This window comes from Geotrypetes seraphini, chromosome 1 (assembly GCF_902459505.1).
Source record: "Geotrypetes seraphini chromosome 1, aGeoSer1.1, whole genome shotgun sequence".
NCBI lineage: Eukaryota > Metazoa > Chordata > Amphibia > Gymnophiona > Dermophiidae > Geotrypetes > Geotrypetes seraphini.
The window spans coordinates 107,625,487-107,643,736 of NC_047084.1; the positions used below are offsets into that span (position 1 = coordinate 107,625,487).

The window sequence follows — 18,250 nt, forward strand, 5'->3', positions numbered from 1 at the left end:
CCCCTCAAATAAAAAAAATCAAGGTGTCTGATGTCACACCGGGGTGGAGTTTGAATCCACGCCCGCTCGAAGCAGCGCACCCGGCTCTCAGGTAGAAGTTCTCAGGAGGAGGTCTAATTGGATAAGTTCTCTCTCCCTCTGCTGGGTTTTTAAGTCAAGGCGTCTGACGTCACACCAGGGCGGAGCTTGCTCCTACGCCCACTCGAAGCAACACACCCAGCTCTTAGGTAAAGGTTCTCAGGAAGAGATCTAATTGTATAAGTTCTCTTTCCCGCTGCTGGGTTTTTAAAATCCCAGGTCAGAACTTGCTCTCACACCCACTCGAAGCAGTGCACCCAGTTCTCAATTATCAGCGCTAATTAGCTCATTGTTCAATTAAATTGTGTGCATAAATCCCTACCTCAAGAACTCCCAAAGGCTTGTAACATCCCTCTATCGTATTGTAACTTATCTCTAAGCGTCCTTTGCACTGGGGGGGTTCCGAGGAGGGGGGATGGGGCATTTCTTTGGGGGGGTTCAAGGAAGGGGGTTTGTTTGAGGGGTCTGGCAGGAGGGATTGGGCACCCTCTTGCCACGATGGTTGGGGGGCTGGGGAGCTTACCAGCAGGAGGGGTTGGGCATCCTCCTGCCGGCGATTGTCGGTGGCAGGTGGGGGGGGGTCTTTTGGCAGGAGGGATTGGGCATCCCTCCTACCTCGTTCGTTTAGGGGGGGGGAGACTGGCAGCCGCGGCTGCTATACTAATCGCGGCAGGAAGATCCCTTGCCATGATTAAGTATATCGGCCACATCTACTTACAATGTAGGCCAACATTTAGCTGGCCTACATTGTAAACATCTCCCGCTCTACTAGGGAGACGTGTAGGACCGCCTAGGTTCGCCTAAGGCTGAGCTTAGGCGGACTTGCAGGCCTCCCTAGGCTCCCAGAGGTGCCTTCAATATAGGCGGCCTGCCTGGGGAGCATGTTTTAAAAAAAACAACATGCGTCCCAATTGGCTGATTAGACAGCTGTAGGATGCCTACAGCTGCCTACAATCGGGACACAGTTTACAGAATACGGGCCTCAATGCTCAGTCGCTGCTCTGACGCTCGTAGGAATGCCAAACATTTAGCACTCCAAACCGTGGTAGACACCTCCACAGCTTAGTAAAAGGGGGGTAAATCATTTTGAATATTGACCCCCAAAGATGCTTAAATGTAGCAGGTGCTCTCGAGCCCAACAGATGTTCTGTTTGCCCAGATTTTCTGACTTCCTCTAAGAGATTGGTTTCTACTGTAGCTAATTTATGAAATGGAAGAGAACGTCACACAATGCTGATAACTTGGGAACATTTAATACTAATACAAAATTTATGTTTTACTAATACCTGCTCAGTTTGAAGCAGATTACAAGAAAGATTAACCAGCCACTGCTAGGATGTAACAAATATACAGTTCAGAGTTTTTAAAAACGATTCCATTGTTCCATTATGTAATGCAGGGGTGCCCACACGTTTTTTGGCTTGCTAGCTACTTTTAAAATGACCCAGTCAAAATGATCTACCAACAATAAAATTTATTAAAAACACAAAGCACACTGTACGCAGAGAAAATGTTAATTATCATTTATATTCTCGGATTTTTTCAAAGCGGTCAAGGCAGATGACTTTAAAATATGCACTGTCACCTCAGTAACAACTATACAAAAATAGATAAATATACCCCGTCCCTTTTTACTAAACTGCGATAGTGGTTTTTAGCACAGGGAGCTGCGCTGAATGCCCCTCGCAGCTCCCAACGCTCATAGTCTCCCCGCACTAAAAAAACGCTATTGCGGTTTAGTAAAAGGGGGCCCTAGTGCAAAATATAGACAGCAGATATAAATTCGGACACATTTTGATCACTAAATTTGAAATAAAACGGACACATTTTGATCACTAAATTGAAAATAAAATCATTTTTCCTACCTTTGCTGTCTGGTGATTTCATGAGTCTCTGGTTGCACTTCCTTCTTCTGACTGTAAATCCAATATTTATTTATTTCTGCCTCCTACATGCTTCCTCTCCTCCAGATCTCATTCCATTCCCCAACCAACATCTCTCTCTGTCCCTCCATGAGTCCAACTTTTTCTTCCTCTCTCCCTGCCCCCTCCCCTTTCTTTCTTTCTTTCTCTCTCTTTCCTTGCCCCCCCAAGCCACTGATGCCGATTTCTCCCTGCTTCCCCAATGCCAGGCCAGGCGCGTACAAGTGCCGGGCCCACATGCCTTCCCCCTCCACACATCAATTCTGATGTCAGAGAGGAAATTCCGAGCCAGCCAGGCAGTGATTGACTGGCCCGGAACGTCAGAATTGATGTCGGGGTGGGGGGGGGAGGTTGTGGGCTCAGCGCTTGTACGCACCTGGCCTGGTGTCAGGAAAGCAGGGAGAACAGAATGCAAAGGCAACGCGGGTCTATTGCCTTTGCGATCTGGTTAATCGCAATCAACCTTTTGAGCACCCTGATGTAATGAAACGTGCGCATATTAAAAAAAAAAAAAAACCTCTAGAACACTTTACAAGAAAGATTTCGTCATGCGCTCCTTTGATGATGACATCCATGTGTGTGAACTGAATAGCCTCCTGTCCTTGACGAATATCTGTTATGATTAAACGATATTGCTTTATTCTGCTGCTTTTGAGTTAATTCCAAAAAAAAAAAAAATCCCCAAAATCTGTATAGAGAGTGGGCATAAATGGGAAGTTTTCAGACTGGGAGAATGTGATTAGCGGTGTACCCCAGGGCTCGGTACTTGAGCCCATCTTATTTAATATTTTCATCAATGACCTAGAGGATGGAACATCCAGTGAGATCATCAAGTTTGCAGATGACACAAAGCTGTGCCGGGCAATCAAATCACAGAAGGACAGTGAGGAACTCCAGAGCGACTTGAGCCGATTGGAAAATTGGGCAGATAAATGGCAGATGAAGTTTAATGTGGAAAAATGCAAAGTGATGCACTTAGGCAGAAAGAATAAGGAACACAAGTACAGTAGGTCAGGTGCAACTCTGGGAAAAACCGAACAGGAAAAGGACCTGGGTGTACTAATTGATAGGATCCTGAAACTGTTGGTGCAATGCGCGGCGGCAGCGAAGAACGCAAATAGAATGCTAGGCATGATAAAGAAGAGAATCACGAGTAGATTGGAGAAAGTAATAATGCCGCTTTATAGAGCGATGGTCAGACCACACTTGGACTACTGCGTCCAACATTGGTCTCCATACCTAAAGAAGGATATAAAACTGCTAGAGAGGGTGCAGAGATGAGCAACAAAGCTAGTGAAAGGTATGGAGAACTTGGATTATGAGGAACGACTTAAGAGACCGGGGGTTTTCTTCCTTGAGAAGAGGAGACTGCGAGGGGATCTGATCGAGACTTTCAAAATACTGAAAGGAATCGACGAAATAGAGCAGAAAAAACAGTTATTTACAATGTCCAATGTGACACGGACAAGAGGGCACGGACTGAAGCTGAGGGGGGACAAGTCCAGGACAAATATCAGGATGTTCTGTTTCACGCAGCGAGTGGTGGACACCTGGAATGCTCTCCCAGAAGAGGTAATTGCGGAATCCACCATTCTACAATTTAAGGGTAAGCTAGATGTACATCTCCTTATGAGAAGCACCTGGCGGGGCCTCCGCGTGTGCGGATCGCCGGACTTGATGGACCTAGGGTCTGATCCGGAGATGGCAATTCTTATGTTCTAATCTAAGCTCTCTCAAAAAACAATGATTTAAAAGCCTTTCTATACTGATCTTCACTGCTCCTAATATATCTCTAATAGAGGCCTTAAATAAAAAAAGCTTTCTATAAAGAGAACCCCTCAGTGAATCGCTATGTAGTAATCGGCACTCTTTGGTTCCCCCATTTAACCTTCAGCCAATATAAAGCCAACAGAAGCATCTATTGCCATTAATCATGACTATAACCGTACGTCTTAGGGGTTCTCTAACGCGGTGTCTAATAACATAGACTATAGGCCTCATTTTCAAAAAAAGTGGTATAAAGGGGCTGATGAAGGTTTTCTTGCCAAAGCCTCCCAATTTGCTATTTTCGAAACCCATTTTGTAAACAGATTTCTGTGGTCATTGTCTGCAGTTCATCTAAATCTGAAGGGGGGGGGGGTGTTGGAAGCGTGATTTGTCAGAACCAGGGCACGCTTATGTTTTGGATGGTTTTCTGCAATAATTTGAACATTTTTGAAAAACCTGAACTAAGTGCCAAGAAGGTACCCAAACTGACCACTAGAGGGATGAAGACATGATCCCCCTACACTCCCCCAATGAAACAGTCCATACCTGCCAGTAAGACAGCTTCAGTCCTAGTACAGCAGCAAGCAGGTTCAAGGAGTGGCCCAGTGGGTGGTGCAGTGAACTCTAGAAATGGGGACCCAAACCCATATCCCACTCTTCACTATTACTCCTGTGGTGGAACCCACCCAAATCCCGTTGTACCTACATATAAGTGAGACCTGCTGGCATAATGGCTATTGGTTTGCTGTAAAATTGGGTCCAGTAGGTTGTTGGGGGGGTGGGAGGGGGATCGGCTTAGGGTTACCAGATTTTACGATTGTAAAATCCGTATCCATGGCCCGCCCAGCCCCACCCCCAACCTCTTCTCGTGCTCAGAGCCGCATTGGGAGAACATCTGTGCATGCGCAGATGTGACACAATGATGTCACACGTATTTGTATGACATCACTGCGTAGCGTCCATGCACACGCAGATGCCCTCCCGACGCGTTCCCGAGCTGGAAGCTTTTCAAGTGCCGGGTTTTGAAAAGCTATCCAGACAGTCCTCTAAAAAGAGGGGAAAATCCAGACATCTGGTAATCCTAGGTTGGCTCACCGCACACTATAAAGGGGTTATAGTGAGATGTGTACATAGGCCTTTTTATGTGAAGTTTACTGCAGCGGCCCCTAGGGTAGGGCTACCAGATGTCCGGATTTCCCCGGACATGTCCGAGGGTCCGGACAGCTTTTCAAAACCCGGCACTGTAATTTACTTGGATTGCAGCAAAGCCTTTGATACAGTTCCTCATAGGAGGCTGTTGAACAAACTTGAAGGGCTGAAGTTAGGACCCAAAGTGGGTCAGAAACTAGTTGTCGGACAGACGCCAGAGGGTGGTGGTTAATGGAAGTCGCTCGAAGGAAGGAAAGGTGACTAGTGGAGTCCCTCAGGGTTCGGTGCTGGGGCCAATCCTGTTCAATATGTTTGTGAGTGACATTGCTGAAGGGTTAGAAGGAAAAGTGTGCCTTTTTGCAGATGATACCAAGATTTGTAACAGAGTAGACACCGAAGAGGGAGTGGAAAATATGAAAAAGGATTTGCAAAAGTTAGAGGAATGGTCTAATGCCTGGCAACTAAAATTCAATGCAAAGAAATGCAGAGTAATGCGTTTGGGGATTAATAATAGGAAGGAACCGTATATGCTAGGAGGAGAGAAGCTGATATGCACAGACGGGGAGAGGGACCTTGGGATGATAGTGTCTGAAGATCTAAAGGCGAAGAAAAAACAGTGTGACAAGGCAGTGGCTGCTGCCAGTAGGATGCTGGGCTGTATAAAGAGAGGCGTAGTCAGTAGAAGGAAGAAGGTGTTGATGCCCCTGTACAGGTCATTGGTGAGGCCCCACTTGGAGTATTGTGTTCAGTTTTGGAGACCGTATCTGGCGAAAGACGTAAGAAGACTTGAGGCGGTCCAGAGGAGGGCGACGAAAATGATAGGAGGCTTGCACCAGAAGACGTATGAGGAGAGACTGGAAGCCCTGAATATGTATACCCTAGAGGAAAGGAGAGACAGGGAAGATATGATTCAGACGTTCAAATACTTGAAGGGTATTAACGTAGAACAAAATCTTTTCCAGAGAAAGGAAAATGGTAAAACCAAAGGACATAATTTGAGGTTGAGGAGTGGTAGATTCAGGGGCAATGTTAGGAAATTCTACTTTACGGAGAGGGTAGTGGATGCCTGGAATGCGCTCCCGAGAGAGGTGGTGGAGAGTAAAACTGTGACTGAGTTCAAAGAAGTGTGGGATGAACACAGAAGATTTAGAATCAGAAAATAATATTAAATATTGAACTAGGCCAGTTACTGGGCAGACTTGCATGGTCTGTGTCTGTGTATGGCCGTTTGATGGAGGATGGGCAGGGGAGGGCTTCAATGGCTGGGAGGGTGTAGATGGGCTGGAGTAAGTCTTAGCAGAGATTTTGGCAGTTGGAACCCAAGCACAGTACCGGGTAAAGCTTTGGATTCTTGCCCAGAAATAGCTAAGAAGAAAAAATAAAAAAATAAAAAATAAAAAAAATTTAAATTGAATCAGGTTGGGCAGACTGGATGGACCATTCGGGTCTTTATCTGCCGTCATCTACTATGTTACTATGTTAGTGATGGAGGGGTCTAGTTTCGCTGCCTGCGTCACTAGTAGGTTGTCATACATCTTCATTCGTTGAGTACCTTTGAGTGGGGGGTAGGAAAATGGGGTCAGAGTTCTCCTTTGTCTTGTTGTAAGGTTCTGGTTTAGGCGATTGTTTAGATAGGTGGGGGCTGTACCATTTATTGCTTTGAATAATAGACAGTATAATTTGAATTGAAGTCGTGCTTGTATAGGTAGCCAGTGTGAGTCTAGGTAGGCATCGGTGATGTGGTCAAATTTTCCAAGTGAATAGATCAGTCTGAGGGCTGTGTTCTGTACAGTCTGTAGTTGTTTTATCAAGTTTGTGGGGCATGGTAGATAGAGGATATTACAGTAGTCCACTAGACCTAGGACTAGGGATTGGACAATGAGCCTATATTGCTCTTTGTCATAGAATTTTCTTATTTTTCGGAGATTGCGCATAGTTAGAAATGCTTTTTGTGTGGTGTTGCTGATTTGGATGTGCATTGTGCAGCATCTATCTATCGTCACTCCTAGGAGTTTGAGCGCGGACTGTATAGGGTATTTGGTGTCTGTCTTTCTTTCTTTCTGTCTCCCTGCCTGCTGTCTTTCTGTGTGTCTGTCTTTCATTCTCATGCGCTGCCTGCCTATCTTTCTGCCTCTCTCCATGGCCCCCTTCTGTCTCCCCCCAAAGCAAACCAAGATTGCTCCCTGGCCCCCTTTCCATATCCCCCTCCCCACTTCCCTGTGCAGCAGCAGCATTCCCCCCCTTCCGTGTGTAGCAGCAACAGCATTCCCCCTTTCCCTGTGCAGCAGAATTCCCCTCCTTCCTTGTGTAGCTGCAACAGCATTCCCTCTTTCCCTGTGTAACAGCAGCATTTTCCCCTTCCCTGTGCAGCAGCAACATTCCCCCTCCACTTCCCTGTGCAGCAGCATTCCCCCCTTCCCTGTGCAGCAGCAGCATTCCCCCCTTCCCTGTGTAGCAGGAATAGCATTCCCCCCTTCCCTGTGCAGCAGCATTCCCCCTTTCCCTGTGCAGCAGCAGCATTCCTCTCCTTCCCTGTGCAGCAGCAACATTCCCCTCCTTCCCTGTGTAGCAGCAACAGCATTCCCCCTTTCCCTGTGTAGCAGCAGCATTTCCCCCTTCCTTGTGCAGCAGCAGCATTCCCCCCTTTCCTGTGTAGCAGCAACAGCATTCCCCTCTTCCCTGTGCAGCAGCAATCCCCCCTTTCCCTGTGCAGCAACAGCATTCCCCTCCTTCCCTGTGCAGCAGCAGCATTCCCCCTCCACTTCCCTGTGCGGCAGCAGCATTTCCCCCACTTCCCTGTGCAGCAGCAGCATCCCCCCCTTTCCTGTGTAGCAGCAACAGCATTCCCCCCCTTTCCCTGTGCAGCAGCAGCATTCCCCCCCCTTTCCTGTGTAGCAGCAACAGCATTCCCCCCCTTCCCTGTGCAGCAGCATTTCCCCCTTTCCCTGTGCAGCAGCAGCATTCCCCTCCTTCCCTGTGTAGCAGTAACAGCATTCCCCCTTTCCCTGTGCAGCAGCATTCCCCCTCCACTTCCCTGTGCAGCCGCAGCATTCCCCCCACTTCCCTGTGCACCCACCCCTTTTCTGCTCCCCCTGTTCCCTTCCATTTCCCTCCCCTGTCCAGCAGCACTCTTTTCCTGCTCCCCCTGTGCATACGCCCCGCAGAAATCTACTTGCCTCAAAGAAAAGCACTGCGCCGCGCTGTTGCTGGCCTCAGTGTCTTCTCTCCACTGCGGCCCGCCCTAGCGGAAACAGGAAGTTGTCAGAGGGCGGGCCGCAGTGGAGAGAAGACGGCGAGGCCAGTGGCAGCACAGTGCAGTGCTTTTCAGTTAAACGCTGCGAGCGGGTGAGCAGGCGAGAGGGAGGAGGGGAGAAATAGATGCCGGCTGGGGCACCTGTGCTCTTCCGTTCCGAATCAGCGGCGTCAGTGAGGGCGGGAGGGAGGAGTCACTGGCGTGTTCCCTGCCGCCGGGTTCTAAAATAGAATCCGGCCACGGACCAGAAAACACGGCCACAGGGATTACGAAACCCTAAGTACGCATGGCTCTTAGGGTTTTATTATTAGTGATGGCATTACATAATATATAATTTGACTGCTCTGTAATTACAGTCAATGAAAGAAGTCCAGATTCCTGAACTCAGTAACACAAACCCCAGTAGCAGCATCTGACTTATGCTGTCGACGCATTGCTGTCTTTGAAGGTGAAATGAGTCCCATGCTAATGGTTATTATTAAGCCTATAAATAGAGCTGACCTGACCTGCCTTAAAGAGGAAGTTTCCATCAGTAACCTAACATTAACTCAGTTTTTGTTTTGATGCTGCCAGCCAGTTTAAGACCAAATGTTTTTCATCCTTTTAACACACAGACTTTGTTCTTTTGGAGTCCAAATATAGCATTTTCACAGCAGCAGTGGCAGCCGGTTATTGATGAGGGGAGCAGAATGTCAGGCAGCGCTCGGGAAGGCTATTCTTTCATTAGCAGGCTCAATTCAAAAGTGAAAAGGGCAGGGACTGGCCCAAGAGGCCACCAGCTTTCTTTAGATATTATGCTTTTGTTACGTCAACTGAGAGATGCCTATAGGGATCATTTTATAACATAAAACATGCATTTCTGACCCTGATCTGGATAATATTCAACCTGATAACCTCTATTATGTTCCGAGGGCTTCTAGGGAGGAGGGAGCGGAAGGGGAAATTGATAAATTAGTTTCTCCAGATAGCCTAGATTTATCTCAGTTTCTTGAATCATCTAAAAGACACAATTACAAAACGTGCTCCACTTTTGGTAATTTTTAAAACAGAGTTAGAAAAACAGACTATTTTGAAATTATATTTCACCAAGAAACAGGCTCTGTTTTGTGGTCAACGAATCCAGATATTTCCAGAGGTTTCTAAACAGACCCAAATGAAGAGGAAGCAATTCCTGGCACTTAGGCCTAAAGCCTTAGTGGTGGGAGCGACCTTCTTAAAATTTCCATGTAAATGCCCTATCTCATACTTAAGTGATAAATATGTTTTTTTAGACCCAGTCCAATTAGAAGCTTTTCTGAAGGATAAACTGGTTCAAACAGTATCTTAGAATTACAATGGTACCTTGGATTACGAGCATAATCCATTCCAGGAGCATGCTCGTAATCCAAAATGCTCGTTTATCAAAGCGAGTTTCCCTGCAGGAAATAATGGAAACTCGCTTTGATCTCGGAAAGAACGTGAACTCGAACTGCCTTACAGTGAGTGAGGGGGGAGTCGAAGCACGCATGTGCACTCCTGCCGGCCAGGGACCTACGGATCATGGGTCATGCAGGTAGGAGTGCGCATGCGCTTAGCGTTTTATTATTATAGATTATTAATAACACACTTGCAGAGATGCATCTAAAAATGTACAATCTCAGAGCTTAGCATATCATTCATTTTGGATTGAACGATAAAACATAATGTTGCATAATAAAAACTGAGATGCCACCGGCAGCCTCCAGATGTGCCTTTACTGAAGCCCTAGGAAATCACGGAAGCTTAATGTCATTTTACACTGCAATCCATATATGCTATTAAGTTCAGTAAATCAGGCTGCCAAGGCAACGCTGGTCATTCATTCCTGAGGACAGAATCTCATTCATCGCACCGTGGCGCATATAGAGGTCAAACTGAGGGCGTGATAATAGGTCTAAGCAGGAGATGAAGCTTAAAAATGGGGGAGAAACACTTCAGTTAGTTGCCAATGAAGGCCGATAGCTCTGTAGGCCAGTAGAAATAGAGACTGGTTCAGATGAAGAAAGAAGCGCAAAGAGAGAACCCTAAGTCAAAACAATTAAAATGAACAGGGGAAGGAGACATGTATGTCACTTTCAGAGCAGTGGACACTAGAGGATTAAGTGACTTGGCCAGGATCACAAGGAGCAGCACCAGGATTTGATCTCGCAACCTCTAACTCTGCCAGTAAGCCACACCTTGTCTGTCCGAGTATGGCAATTCTTATGTGAGCTGAGTATAGGACAGTCGAGCCATTGTGACATCACTGCTGAGGTTGGCTCTTAGGCATTGGTGGAATGAGGCATTATGACATCACAATCTCAGCTCTGGAATGTTGCTACTCTTTGGGTTTCTGCCAAGTACTTCGGACCGGGGTTGGCCACTGTTGGGCTTGATGAAAGGGAATGGGGACTTGTATACTGCCTTTTTGTGGCTTTGGCATTTCAAAGCTGATATTCAAAGCAGTGAACACTGGAAGATTAAGTGATTTGTCCAGGGTCGCAAGGAGCAGCACTGGGATTTGATCTCATAACCTCTGGGTACAGAGGCAACAGCTCTGCCAGTGAGCCACACCTTGGCAATTCGTAGCACATGATATGATTTAATAAAAGGGTCCCTAAGTCTGTTGTTACTTGCAACCAACTACATCCACTCTGTGAAAGAAATCTAAGCTTGGTCTGTTATTGAGAGTGACATAGGGGAGGCCACTGCTTGCCCTGAATCGGAAACAGGATGCTGGGCTTGATGGATGGACCTTTGGTCTGTCCCAGTATGGTAACTCTTATGTGAGCCAAGTATAGGGACAATCAGGCCATTGTGACATCACTGCTGAGGTTGGCTCTTAGGCATTGGTGGAATGAGACATTATGACATCACAATCTCAGCTCTAGAATGTTGCTACTCTTTGGGTTTCTGCCAAGTACTTCGGACCGGGGTTGGCCGCCGTTGGGCTTGATGAAAGGGAATGGGGACTTGTATACAGCCTTTTTGTTGCACTGACATTCAAAGTGGTGGGCACTGGAGGATTAAGCGACTTGCCCAGGGTCGCAAGGAGCAGCACCGGGATTTGATCTCACAATCTCTGGGTGCAGAGGCAGCAGCTCTACCAGTGAGCCACACCATTTTTATTAAATTTTAACAATACAAAAGCAGAAAGCAAGACATAATCTTGTATCCATATTACTCAAACAACCCTCCAAACATAGGAGAATAAAAAACTGTATATAAATATGATCTACAACCCCATTTCAGTTAAAACACGTTGCTCTCTGTCTTCCTGTTACCACCAACAGACTATGAATTAGCCCAAATGTTTCTGTTATCAGCGCACAAATGTATTCTACATTCTTCCCAAACTATAATGGTGACAAATCAAACTGACCCTGTGTAACCTAACAGTGCAGGGCAAATTAAAATAACTTTGTGAGGGCAGTTTTGAATGCAGCCCTTGTCCTTTATACCCACCGAAAAAGGAAGGTGATATATTTTAGCCAGCAATATCTCTGTGGATACATAGAGGTGGTATATAGAGCAGGGGTTCTCAACCCAGGCCTTGGGTTGTACCCAACTAGTCAGGTTTTCAGGATATCCACAATGAATATGCATAAGATAGATTTGCATACCAAGGAAGCATGCAAATTATAGGTATCCTGAAAACCTGACTGGCTCAGTGTGCCCCTAGAATAGAAACTAAAAACTAAAATGACACGGATTACCAGACGTCCGGATTTACCCGGACATGTCTGCTTTTTACAGGATTGTCCGGGTGTCCGGACATCTTTCTAACCTGTAAGGCAGGGTGCCCAAAAGGTCGATCATGATCGACCAGTAGATCACGAAGGCAACACGAGTCGACTCGCGTTGCCTTCGCATTCTACTTGCTTCCCGATGCCGTAAACAGGATGCAGAAACTCCGGGCCGACCAGCCTTCCCCCCCCCCCCCCCCCACCTCCTGACGTCAATTCTGACGTCAGAGAGGAAGTTCCAGGCTAGCCAATTACTGCCTGGCTGAGCCGGAACTTCCTCTCCAATGTCAGAATTGACGGAAGTGGGGAAGGCTGGTCGGCCCGGCGCTTCTGCGTCCTGTTTACTGTATCAGGAAGCAAGGAGAGCTCAGAACTCGGCGGTAGTGGCTGGGGGCCTGTTCCCCGATAGCTGTGGTGGTGGCTTGGGGGAGGGCGGGGAGAAAGAAAGAAAGACAAAAAAAGAAAGGGGGCAGGCAGGCGGAAACAGGAAGCTGCATCAGAGGGAAGCTTTGGGCAAACAGCACAATTACAGTTCCCATTGCCTTTCTTACCCGTGTTGCTTGCTTGTCTTACTTTCCGTCAATTGGGGTGGGGCCCATTGCCGTTTAGAAAAAACATTGTTGATGCCCTCCTTCATTGGGCCCCCCTGACCATTTCGGGCTCTAGACACGTGCCTAGTTAGCCTATTGGTTAATCCTGTCCTGGGGACAGGGAGACGGAGAGAAAAACAGACAAAGAAAGGGGAGGGAGGCAGGAAGAGAGGAAGAATAAATTGGGGGAGAGAATGAAGTCTGAAGGAGAGAAAGCATACAGGAGGCTGAAAGAAGAGAAGAAATATTGGATGCACAGTCAGAAGAAAGTGCAACCAGAGACTCATGAAATCACCAGACAACAAAGGTAGGAAAAATGATTTTATTTTCAATTTAGTGATCAAAATGTGTCCGTTTTGAGAATTTATATCTGCTGTCTATATTTTGCACTATGGCCCCCTTTTATTAAACCGCAATAGTGGTTTTTAGCACAGGGAGCCTATGAGCGTCGAGAGCAGTGCGGGGCATTCAGCGCAGCTCCCAGCGCTAAAAACCGCTATCGCAATTTAGTAAAAGGGGAGGGGTATATTTGTCTATTTTTGTTTAGTTGTTACTGAGGTGACATTGCATATTTTAAAATCATCTGCATTGACTGCTTTGAAAAAAATCCCAGAATATAAATGATTATTAACATTTTCCCTGCTTTGTGTTTTACTAAATTTTATTGTTGGTAGATCATAAGAACATAAGAATTGCCACTGCTGAGTCAGACCAGTGGTCTATCATGCTCACGCGGCGGCCCTCTGGTCTAAGACCAGCACCCTAACTGAGACTAGCCCTACCAGCGCACGTTCTTGTTCAGCAGAAACTTGTCTAACTTTGTCTTGAATTCTTTGGGACACTGAAAAGAATTACTGTATTTTCACGCATATAACGTGCACACGGGTATAGCGCACAGGAACGAGGAATTTATGTAAGAAAATTTTGGTATAGCGCACCCACGCATATACCACGCATGCTGCTTGTCGCCCCAACTCTCCTCTCGCCGCCCTGCCCTTGAAGTCCTGTCCCCCCCTTGAAGGCCCGCCCCACCCTGAAAGCCTGATGCCCCACCCCGAAGGACCGCTGGCCCCCCCACCCTGAAGGACCGCTCATACCCCCCCGACGTCCGATTCATCCCCCACCCCCCTGCACCGTTTGCGGTGGAGAAGCAGCCTACCGTGGGTTCGCGACGCCAGTGAGCCCTGCTGCTTCCTCTGCCGGCGGTCCCGCCCCTTCTGTGAGCCCTGAGCTGCTTCCTCTGCCACGGTCCCGCCCTTTCTCTGATGTCAGAGAAGGGTGGGACCGCGGCAGAGGAAGCAGAAGGACTCACTGGCGTCGCGAACCCACGGTAGGCTGCTTCTCCACCGCAAACGGTGCGGGGGGGCTGGGGGATGAATTGGACGTCGGGAGGGGTGCGAACGGTCCTTCAGGGTGGGGGGGACAGCGGTCCTTCGGGGTGGGGCATCAGGCTTTCAGGGCTGGGGGATGAATCGGGGGGAGGGGGGAACCAGCAATGTAAAAAAAAAAAATTGTAAAACACGCTCACGCATATAACACGCATGGTTATGCTCAGTTTGTAAAATCGTGTATAACGCGCGCGTTATATGCGTGAAAATACGGTAACCATCTGTTAAGGATGGTTACAATAGTTATTTGTGTGAGTTTGAAGATGTGCTATTTCTGGATGATGTCGGTCTTTTTTTTTTTTATATATATTGGCTGCTCATTACATTTGCGTTGGCTTTAGGTGAAAAATTCCCTAACTACATTTAAGAAAATGTAGATTTAAAAAATCTGACACACCAGCTTAAGAATAATTTTAGATCAAGGCTGTTGGGAACCCCTCTGACTCGAAGCTTCAGCCCTTCCGAAAACAGGGAAGTAAGCAAGAGCATTGCTGCTTAGTCGGATGAGTTCTCACTTTGTCTAGCTATCAACAGGTATGTTTAAGCATTTTGGAAATAGCTTTTTACTACTCTGATTGAGAAAAATGCCCCTTTCAACTTGTCCGAATCACACAGCAACTATTTCTCTGGCATTTGAAGTTTTGCATTTCTCCTTTGGGTTCCTTGAAACAGACCCTCAAAACATGTCCCATGTCGGGACCCGCTAACACATCTTAAAGCTAAGTGGAGTGGTTTTTCCTCTTATTGCCATTGAGAACAAAGTTAATAATCATTAGAGCACTTTTTTGTATAGCAAAGTCATACACAGTGATGGGACGGTGGGTTCGGCTATAGGAGCCACAGCTCTTGGTCGGATTACACAAATCTGAGTGTATGTGAAAAATTGTATTATTTTACATTCTCAACATTCATATTTAAGTTTCACTATTTGATTCATATATTGAGATGTCTTGGTTCTAGTTATATTTTCGCTAATATCCATGAGACATACTGAGCAATCTGTTCCTGCTAGTATGGATTTTTACTTTATAAAATGAAATGCCCCTTTAAGTGTGAGTGGAGGAATGGATGATACTGAGTTGTTATGACTATCTCGTTTTTATCTAGGAAAGTTCTAGATCAGGGGTGTCCAACCTGCGGCCCCTTGAAGTATTTTGTGTGGCCCCGGTAGAGAGCGATGCAGTGTTTTCCTCTGCTGCCCCTGGGTGTTTACCATCTTGCCGGCTCCCTCCTCTATCTTGCTGCAGCGTTTGTGCGGCCCCAGAAACATTTTTTTCGACCAATGTGGCCCAGGGAAGCCAAAAGGTTGGACACCCCTGTTCTAGATAGAGCCAAGGTTAGAGTTACCAGATTTTCATGGAGCCAACATGCAACCCTACCCAGTTCCGACCCAGCCCTCACCTCCACACAAACCTCCTCTCTCTTTCCTTGAGCTCAGGGACGCACCTGGAGGGCCTCCAAGCATGTATGGATGTGATGCGATGATGTCACATCCACGCACGCTCGGAGGCATTCCAGACGCGGCCCTAAGCTCAGCGCTCTTCGAAAACCCAAGCAGCTGGGTTTTTTTGAATCTGTCCGGCCAGACAGTCCTCCAAAAAGAGGACTTGTGTCTGGTAACCCTAGTCAAGGTAGCGCCACCGCTAAGCAGCTTTATGCCAGGCATGTCTAGTAGGCCCAGCTGTTAATAGGCCATCCACCAAAGCACGAGCTTTTCTTCCTTTCTTGAATTGCGTCTAACCTCTTAACTGTTTTCTGTAACTTTTTTTTGTCGTTGTCTTGTTAGGAAAAGAAAGGACAAGAGGTTCAAAAAGGGCCTGCGTATGAAATTGCCAAACTGGAGAGACTGCTGAACCTGGTGAGAGAGCCGAGCGGCGCAGAAACCAAATAGCTTCCAAATTTCATCTACCTTGCTGTCCACTGAGACATTTGGATGGCAAGTTATGAACTGTAGACCTCGGCAATCACCTTGGCACATCTGTCGACAAAATCAAGCAATCTGCTCAGCAATCCTTTTCTTCTTCAACAGCGTTTCTGTCCTTCTAGCTTCCAACGTAAGAGAATAGCTTGCCGTATGCCTTGAGCTTAGGACCAGCTGGTGCTGTGACAGCCTTGAGATTTTTTTGCTCTTCTGAAACATGGCAAATTACGAGAACCTGCTCTGTAATAAATCTTTACTATATCTGAGACTGCAGAACTGCTGTGCTATGTATTGCTCTATTGATAACATGGGTTCAGTTTCTGGATCAGGTCTTCCGTTCCCTGGGCTCACTGGGGCCGACTTAAGAGAATGATACGGGGACAAATTTGGCCCCATCTACACAAGCCTTGAACACGAGGACAGAGTTTGCAGAGATGGGGCAGGGACCGAACGTGTGGGGACAGGACAGGGATGGAGTAGCATAGTAAGGGGGGCGGGGGGGGCCCTCCCGCTCCTTCCCCGTTCCCCCATGCATGTCATTTTCTTTCCCCTGTACCTCTGTAATGTTCCTGGCATGAGCGGCAACCCCCAATGCTGTAGCACCAGCATCTGCTCTTCCTCTGATGTCATTTCCTGGACCCGCCCCTAGGAAGTGATACCAGAGGAAGAGCCAATGCTGGGGGTTGCTGCTTGCGCCAGGAATGTTAGAGGTACAGGGGAAGGGAAGAAGTGCGCATAGCAGTAGGGGGTGGAGAAGAGGGTGGGGGAGAGGCACCTCTCACCCTCACTACACCACTGGATGTCCCCATATCATTCTCTACATTAGGGCTGCCCAAGCTCGGTCCTCGAGATCTACTGGCAGGCCAGGTTTTCAGGCTATCCACAATGAGAGATTTGCCTGCACCGCCTTCTTGGTTTGCAAATCTCTCTCATGCATGTTCATTGTGGATAGCCTGAAAACCTGACCTGCCAGTAGATCTCAAGGACCGGACTTGGGCAGCCCTGCTCTATATGGATGCACCCTGTATGAGAGAGGGCTCTAGCCATCACTCAACAGTGACACCTAGTGGCTGGACTGTAGGGTTCCAGTAGGAGTCTGAATGGTTGGGTCTCCAGTCAGAGGTTGTCGATGCAATGACTGGGCTAAGAGGATTGGCTATAAAAAAAAGTTCATGGTGCTGTAGCCCAACAGAAGCTCATTCCAATTGAGCTAGACTCCCCAAAAAGCAACAGACGAAACTGACGCCACCAAAACTTGTAAGCTTGTGCTTAACTAGAGTATATGATGTCATACATCGTGAACTTATGCAGTTCTACATTAAAAGAGAGCTGCATGTCCTCAGACTGTTATTCATGTGTAACCCAAATAAATGTTGTGGTAGCTTTTGCGTTACATGTTGCTTTTCAGTCGGACTTGGACTGAGCCATGTTGCTTAATGGTGGTGTTGGTGCCTTATGTCTAACGGGGTTGCATGGGTTTCACATCATGCCCAGCGCTTCCTTCATCTATAGACCTGCAAAGGACATGGAAACAGGGACAGCAGAGTTTCCAAGTTACCCGGTTCCAAGAAGGAGATTTTTAGACCAGTCCTGGCTTTCTAAAAAGCCTATCCTGATGCATTGTGGGACCTGCAGCATGGGTTTCAATGGGTCGAATCAGGGATTTTCAACTCCACACTGCTTTGGGGTGTAAGTAAAAACCAGGATTGGCCAGCAAGTCTCCCTTTTAGAAGTAGGTAACTTGGGAGCTCTGGGACCCTGCTATTTCAATAAATTTAATTTATCACTATGAGCGACTGTTAAGATGGGACATTTTACCACGTTGTGCTATTTTAGCTCAAGGTCTCATTGTATAAATGGGCCCAAGTGCTTAGGATTACCCTATGGCTCCAGAAAAAGGAGGATGGATTGAGACATCCAGGTTTTACTTCCATTGCTTTCAACAGAGCTAAAATCTGGATGCCTCAATCCATCCTCTTTTTTTCTGGAGCCATAGGGTAACCCTACCCTGTGCTAAAACAGTACAATCTGTGGTAAAATAATCCATTTTACCAGTAGCACACATTAATAAATTCCCCCCTTAGAGCAATGGTTCCCAACTCTGTCCTGGAGGACCACCAGGCCAATCGGGTTTTCAGGCTAGCCCTAATGAACATGCAAGGAACAGATTTGCATGCCTGTCACTTCCATTATATGCAAATCTCTCTCATGCATATTCATTAGGGCTAGCCTGGTGGTCCTCCAGGACAGGGTTGGGAACCATTGCCTTAGAGTCATGCCCAGGAGCCAACTTTTCAAAATGATTGGGGGTGCTAAACAGAACCGAAATTACTTCTCCACAGACACAGCTGAAGAGTTTGCTCAGTATTGGGAGTACTTGAGCCCCTACTGCTGGCTTCTATGGAGTCGAGTAAAAACTGCCGAGAACAAAATGGCAGA

At 47.1% G+C, this 18,250-nt stretch overlaps 1 protein-coding gene across 1 annotated transcript in view; it reads left to right on the top strand.

Annotated features, from left to right (window-relative positions):
- Positions 1 to 16,084, top strand: part of DNAI1 (dynein axonemal intermediate chain 1) — a 394,766-nt gene extending 378,682 nt beyond the window's left edge. Inside the window, exon 20 of the mRNA XM_033935572.1 lies at positions 15,677 to 16,084. Within this exon, the coding sequence (XP_033791463.1) occupies positions 15,677 to 15,781 (105 nt within the window). The 3' untranslated portion in view covers positions 15,782 to 16,084. The remainder of the gene's footprint in view (positions 1 to 15,676) is intronic.
- Positions 16,085 to 18,250: the final 2,166 nt, after the last annotated feature.